We start from the raw sequence: 8,070 nt of genomic DNA, 5'->3' as shown, positions 1-8,070 counted from the left end.
AAAAATGCAGTTTCAACTGCTTTTTATTTTATAAAATCCGTCTTCTTGCGCCACCAGAGGGCCTTTTAAACAATAGGTAGTCTGTTAGCGCTGGTCAGTAGTAGTCCAAATTGAATAAAACATTTGTTTCTTGAAAATTTGATCACGATTTAAATACAGTATTTATTTTTAATATTACCGATATGTCATCGAAAAGAAAACGTGTTGTATTATCATTAAAAGACAAATTAAAGTATCTGTTTCGATTATCCGGATTTTTCCTTATCCGGACTACCTTCATTCCTAATTAGTCCGGATAATCGAGGTTCTACTGTATCTGTTTTTTGTTTAATTAAGAATTGTTTGTAAGATAAAATATCACAAAAAGAACAATGTTTCTTAAAATATTTGCGGCAAAAACAATTTTTTAATATTATCAAATCTTAAACACCCAAGAAGTTTCATATCTAAATAATTGCAGTTCTAGTTTTTAAAAACATTTTTTTTTTCTATCTGTCCATTGTTAAATAAAAATAATTCATTATGTGTTGTGAAATAATAAGTATTGTAAATTACTATGTTTGATCCAGCCAGTTATATTCGATGTTTTTTGTCTATAAAATTTAATTCATGAATTTTTTTGCTAGTAAAATTGACTTGGCATTGATCATTCGCCGATAATTGATACTTTTTAACAGAATCTATATAAATGTCTATTACAGCTTCTACAGAACAGTGTAATGCTTTTATGGTCGACTTGTCTGTAAAATAATTTCATGCTCTTTCACTTGAAATGCTTCAAAATCTATTAGCATCGCATTCTGTAATTTTATATAANAGACTATACCTTTCAGCAGTGGGTAAGTCAGGTGCTATCTGTATGTAGTGTAGAATAAACGTTGCAAATTTTTTAAAGTATTTTCCCACACGTTTTTTCTCATTACCGTTTAGGAAAAAATTTTGTAAACAGTTATGTTTAGTAAAGAAAAGTCTTTCTTTATTGTTACATAATTCATTTTATGTGATTTTAACATAAGAAGGTGAAACATAAGAATGTTTATTATTTGTTTTCAAAATTCAAAAATTTAGTAGGTAAGCATTTACAGTGGAAACAGAAATATTTAAAATACGAAAATATTTGAATTTAGTATCTAACAAAATCTTTAATAAGTTATATGTAATTTTTCCACAGCAGACATCTGAAAGTGAATACTGCATATGTCTGTGATTTGTTTAAACGTGCTATTTACTCTGTCTTACAATGAAATATTATATGACTATACTATGTTAAAATTGTATCTGTCTTTTGTTATATAGTAACGTTCACAGAAACACACCATACTTTTGTTGTGGCTCGAGATCATATGAAACCACTTGTTTAATAATTTTCGGATTCGCAGAATACTAGCGTGGGCAGTTATTACTGTACATACCAGATTCTCTGGTGCTGCATTAAAAATTTCAAAAGATAATAGCATTTATAAAGCTCTAGACATTACTTTACAAAAGTTGAATGACATTTATTAAAATATTGTTTTTAAATCAAAAGCTTTAACCAAATTTCTTTTCAGAGAATGGAAAAAGGAATTGCAGGAGAAAAATCCGAACATACTGAAAGCTGTTTTACGTTTTGTTGGTTGGAAGTACTTGATTGTAATACTACTTGTACTAATTCAGGTATTATGGCATCCGATTATAAAGAGGTGAAGTTAGTAATAATATAATTGAAATAACTGATATTTACGTATAATTACAGGAAACAGCTTTAGTTACAGGTCAAGCATATTTTGTAGGATCAGCAGTACATTATTTTGAAAACAGACAAGAATGGAATCACTACAACGTTTATGTTACAATTGCAGGATTTTTTTCTGTTACTGCGATTTATTTGTTTACGCATAATACTAATCTGTTTATGACAGAATATTATTCAATGAAACTGAAAATAGCTTTTTGCACTCTTGTTTATAGAAAGGTATGTATAAAAGATAATGTATTTTGAGTAAAATATTATTTTTATATTATTCATATATAGTGTATTGTAATTAAATATATTTGAGAAATTTTAAAAAATACTCTAGAAAAAACATTTTTCTAACAATAGTAGATTTTGTCTTTCAAATTAATTTGATGGAAGTTATGATAAAATGAATTATTACTCAATATACTCAAGAATTTTGAAAAACTATCGTTTCCTGCTAAAGATTCTATTAAAAATTTGTCTTCTTGTACATTCTCCAGTAATACTTCGTTTTTCCTTACTTTTGTGGACGATACCTTGCTAAAAGTAACTGACAATTCAAACGTGTGAATCTATTGCATTTCTTCAGAATTAACAGTAAATAATATGAACCAGAATGTTACACTTCATGTGTTTCTATATTAAATTCATAAATATAATTATTCCAGTTGTTTCTGCTACTGTCATTGGTTAAAATATACACGATTGGGCAGAGAAACGAGAGGTTTCAAAGTCGATTTTTCTATGTAATGATTGAATAGAAAAAACTTCCTGATAGATGATATGTTGGCTAGAAGAAGTAGTTATTTTGAACCATCGAATAGATGCGCAATGTGCGTTTACCATTCAGGCTTTTCGTGAATATAATAATTGTATAATGGCCGCAGAATAGTTATTTCGCCGTCATTTTAAAACCCATTAAAATAATCATGTCTTTATGACATGAATTGAGAACTTTCAGGAAAGTTGTTCTGTATCATAAAAAGTAGGGCGCTGTCCGATTATCGTGGCTGTTGGCGTTAATACTTTGCTCTCTTGTGATTTGACCCATTACTGTTACTTTTCTGAATAATAATTAAATACTCATCTGAGAAAACAAAAACTTTTTGCCACTATTCCAGGATGGATCACAATAAAACGTAAAGAAAAACGAATTGAAAGAGAGGAAAATGTTAGAGGTGAGTCGATAGAGTAAATGGTCTTGTCTTAAATAGGTGCCGAAAATGGGATTAACGTTCAAGAAAGAATTAAACTTTTGTTAAAACTACAACACTTTTCAAATAGTAAACTACAGGTAGTTTTAGAGAGATCAGATAGAACAAAACTATTGAAAATATTTTGTATTGTATTGCCTGTGTTGAAAACATAGACATTGTTACGGTAGATCTTGAATTTATACTCCTTGCCCTCGAAATTGATAAAGCAACAGATATCGTTAGGAATAACAAATCAAATGCAGAAATAAATGCATTCTGTAAAAATTTTGCCTACGTCAAAAGTTTTTGAAACTGGAAGATAAGGACAAAGAAATAACTTTGTAATTTCGGGTTTAGAGAATGACGAAAAAATGGATAATTGTCTATGCAAGGTTCGAAAATTATTTAGTGATAGTTTACGGATGTGAATATCAAGCGAACTTATCGAATTAAAAATTTCAAACCTAATTCAAAAAGACTGGTTATTTATAAAGTGTTTAACTTTGAAAATAAACAAAAATATTTAAATATATTAATATAGTGAAAAATTATAACATATTTGTTAATGATGATTACTCGCCAAATACTAAAATTATCAGGAAAAATCTAAGACTTTATGGCAAAATATGCGCTTAAAAAGAGCTACTAATTTAAAACTGCAATATAACAAATTGATTGTGTATGATAAGACGATTGCCTGTAATTTTAAAGATGAGATTTTTTAAAAAGAAAACAATCAACATTTTTTTAGAAATATAGTTTGTAACGATAAAAAATTAATTAAAGAAAATTATAAGGAAAATAATGTTTTATACTCGGACAATGGCAATAATGCAAAACTTTTTTTTATAACATAGTAATTTTTGATAATAAATATTACTTTTCTAATTTTTGAAATATAATATATCTACTGTTTAGTAGAAACATAGCATACTTTACTGGTAATAATTGATGTTCTCTGATAAATATAAAATTTTCCCTCAATTAGCACATAGTTGTGAAGGAACTGCAAGACCTAGGGGTGGCTTCAATGGCGGTTTTAAGTGGACACGGTTTTTAACGTTAAAATTATATTTCAATTACTATTTTTTTTTTTTTTTGTTTTTACAATTGGACATTGAGAAGTCAATCAATATTTAAGAAATAGTGTTATATATGTTGCCTGACAACTATTTCGATGAAGATATTAAGAACATGTTATCGCTTATAGAAAACTATCTGCTACCTGAAACGAACTTGATTTTATGCGCTAATTTTAACGCTCGAATGGGACTTTTACTGGCAACTGGAAAACTTTTTCGAGAGCCTCAAAAGATATAATTGTTAATGACAGAAAGAAAATTCTATATAAATTTTGTGAAAATAAGTCTCGCGTGTTTAAATGGCTTGTCGCCAGGAGACAAAAAATAATAATAATTTTACCTATCACTCATCAAAAGAAGGCAGTATAATTGATTTTGTGATACTATCACAAAATATATATTTTAGTGTTGTAATTAATTTAAATGTTTTAACAAAGATTAGCTCAGAATATTTACCAGTTTTATTAAAACCTATCTGATTGGTATCATTTCGCATTTTTAACAGACAACTTTTAAGTAAACGTGCAATGTACAGTACACATATGAAGTTAAATCTTAATTATCTCTTAAATTAGGTAATGTTCTGTCAAATGAGTATGGAAGAATTCTTACACCTGATGATCTAGGTAGAGCTTAAGCAGCGATGTCTTCTTTGGACTTAATTTACGACGTTAATCCTGTACCAGGTAAAACTCATGCAACAAATAAATGTATAATAATGAGTGTCACATCTTGGGGAAAGATTTGTGGAAGTTCTTTAAAAAGGTTATAACGTCATATACAAATGAATATTATGGTTTCTATAATATTATTTTGAAAGACTACAGACGTTTATGTCAAAAAAAATAATTTTATTTTTGAAACTTAAATAGAAGACTGGTGACATGTAACAACTCTAAAACATTTTGGCAAACAATCAACTAGTTTAGAGGTAGAAGAATATATTTCAAAAATTACTTTGGAAAGATGGCTAAACTTTTATGCTGTTAAATTCTCTAAAGGTCATTTTGTCTCGAATAATGGTCAATTGTCAACGGATAGTTATAAAGTGCTTACAATAAGACAGGAATGTTTTTCGGACTATACATTGGAAGAAATAATAAGAGCAATTAATCAATTAAGCAATATTCAATAGTTATTATCAATTAATAGGTTTTATGATATATACGCCTGAATATATTTAAATACTAGTTTAATTACGTATATTAATTTTAAATAGTTTACGATTTTTGTAAAATATTTAAAACTATATTGAGAACTATTACACACCCTGCTTTAACAATCACATGCAGATTAGAAGTGTCATCTTGTGACCCCATCTCATCTATATTTATATTAAAGACAAATATTAATTTTGGAATTTGAATTTTATTCTACTTTTATTCACTACGGTTTGTGAATACTATGGAGTATATTTGACAAAAATTCAGTAATTGTAGTGGTTCCTATAAAAAATATCTGATGCTGCGCGATGAATTGTTGCTCTTGTGGAAGTATTATATTACTTTTATTTGAGGAATTGCAGTCCTCACTATAGAAGTAGATATAAAGTGTATGCAATGTATTTATTAAATGTATTTAATAATGTATTTATAAAGTGAAAAGACAAAAGTATTTAATTATTATAATTGAAAAAAAGCAAGTGTTGATAAACTTGACAAATGTATAAGAACATACAGTTGTAGGCATGGTACAAAATGGCCAATGGCTGTTTTTTTATTTTTTTTTAAATTTGATTGATCTAGTCGATTATAATTCGTATGTGGTTTATTATGAGGCAAATAAAATGTAGGCGAAAAAATATTCAAAACGTAAATAGGGTCAAAAGGTTTTTGAAGAGTCTAGGCAAATTATTATGCCAGGTCAACACGATATACAGATCTGAACATTTCCAAGGTTTACATAGCAATTCAGTATTAGAACAAAAAGTACTTGACTTTGAATGCAATCAAGTGAGAGCAATTTCAACAGGGACAGTTCAAACGAAATCAAAGGGAATAGCAACAACAAATGATATTAAAAGAATTTCTAAAAAAGGAGATGCTTTCTATGTTGAAGATTAAAAGAAAAAATACATAAAATGTTGTAAAAAGTGACTGAAATACATGTGCCTTAGACATACAACGAATGATGAACAAATTTCTTAGAAAAAGTACTGCGTGCAATTAATTTAATTTTATAACCATTATTTTTAACAATAAAAATTGTTTTGAGTGCTAAAAGTTGAGTTATTTTAAAAATCCAAATTTATAGAAACAAATATCTCAATAAAAAATATATCAACTTCTAAATTTAATCCATTATATAATACATTCTTGCGTAATAAAATTAATTTTGTCAAGTTGCGTGAGTAAACAAGTATTAGAAAATGTAATTTATTAGTTACTTTACAGAATTTACTGATAATTATACTCGTATTTTTAAATGATATTTAATATCTTATATACTTTTCGAAAAATATTTATTTTACATTAAATTTTCATATGCAGGCAATTAGGTTAAGTTCTTCTTCTCTGGAAAAATCAAATGTGGGACAAATGGTAAATCTTCTAGCTAATGACGTCGGCAAATTCCAGAACGTAAGTTTAAAATAATTTTCTAAACAATAATACATTTAATGTACACTTGTCGACCTGTATATTTTGTGTACGTATTATAATGGCCGAATTAGTAAACAACTTTAGAATAACAAATAAAGGTAATTCTGACAAGAGGAAAGTGCAATGAGCTTGGTTTCAGTCAGATCTCTTTTAAAATAACACTGATCATTTCAGATTAAAATTCAATAGAAACAGTTTGTAAGAATTGTCTTCTGAGTAAACGACAAATCAATTTGATGAAAATCATCCTTTAATGCTCTTTACATATATAATTGTTTAATATAATAGGTTTGGGCCATACTAATAACAAAATTAATTTTTCGAGTAAATTACTATTGAATAAATTAAAATTACAAAAATTTTTTTAAATTAAATTAAGATTGCAAATAAAAATTCGTCGAATAGAATTATTTCACATCACAAAATTAATTTTCTAATTACAAATTTAAATCAAATTAATTTTATTTTAACAATAAGCCAGAGTTTCTGTATTAATTATTAAATTTTATAATATCCGAGAAAATTAAGACATGACAATTGTATGAAATAATATAACACCAAAACGAAATTATTTTTTAAATTTTCTTTATTTTTACATTAATATATTAAATAAGTTTATTTTATTTAAGATTTTCCAGTTTTTTCGTTCACTTTATTTAAAACATGACATATTCCTGTTCTAATTTCTGATATCTAATAAATTAAGATTACAAATAATTTGTCGAGTAATAGTTTTATTATCAATACTAGAATTAATTATTTTCTTGATAGATATTTGTCTTGATATTCCGGTACATGACAATTTGAAATAATATAACAATGAAATTATTTTGAAAAGATTTTCATTTTTACATTACAGTTTATTTGAGTGTTTCGACTTTTTCCTTCAGTTTACCTAAAGCAAGACATTTCTGCACGTATTAATTTTTAAATTAATTTTTCAGTAAATAAATTATTTTCAGATCAGAAATTTTTCGAGTAAATTAAGATTATAAATAATTTTAATATTTAGGAAACTGTTCAATTTATTTCTTACGAAAAAGTTTTCATATTTAGAAAACTTCTCAGTTCAATTCATTGCTTCATTTAAAATTAATTTGCAATAATAATTCTTACAGTTTGTACTAATATCCGATTTGGTTGAAAATTATTAATATATATTTGCACTTTTTTTGTTTTATTATCCGAATAAATTAAAACACGACACTTTCAAATAATATTACAGCAATAAGGCAAAGTAAAATAGGGAAAGAGTTTAATATAATAATTATTTAAATTATATTTGTTACTTATTTATTAAATACCTACCTATACAATGCATTGATTTTGAAAATACAGTAGAACCTCCATTATCCGGACCTCCATTATCCGGATTTTCGATTATCCGGATTGTTCAAAATAAACAAAAATTTTACGAATTTGCTGATTTGCACTTGGCGAATTACGACACTGTTTATGTACGTGATGGAATG

The 8,070-nt window shown here is 26.7% G+C and overlaps 1 protein-coding gene across 1 annotated transcript in view; it reads left to right on the top strand.

The window, feature by feature from the left end:
• The window catches only part of LOC111640211 (multidrug resistance-associated protein 4-like), an 18,228-nt gene that overhangs the window by 3,317 nt on the left and 6,841 nt on the right, over window positions 1–8,070 (top strand). Inside the window, exons 2-4 of the mRNA XM_023386212.1 lie at window positions 1,529–1,656; window positions 1,736–1,954; window positions 6,488–6,577. Coding sequence (XP_023241980.1) covers window positions 1,529–1,656; window positions 1,736–1,954; window positions 6,488–6,577 — 437 coding nt within the window. The remainder of the gene's footprint in view (window positions 1–1,528; window positions 1,657–1,735; window positions 1,955–6,487; window positions 6,578–8,070) is intronic.

This window comes from Centruroides sculpturatus, unplaced genomic scaffold (assembly GCF_000671375.1).
Source record: "Centruroides sculpturatus isolate CEXI.00-Female unplaced genomic scaffold, Cexi_2.0 scaffold1146, whole genome shotgun sequence".
NCBI classification, from domain to species: domain Eukaryota; kingdom Metazoa; phylum Arthropoda; class Arachnida; order Scorpiones; family Buthidae; genus Centruroides; species Centruroides sculpturatus.
This window is presented reverse-complemented; position numbering and strand designations above follow the sequence as displayed.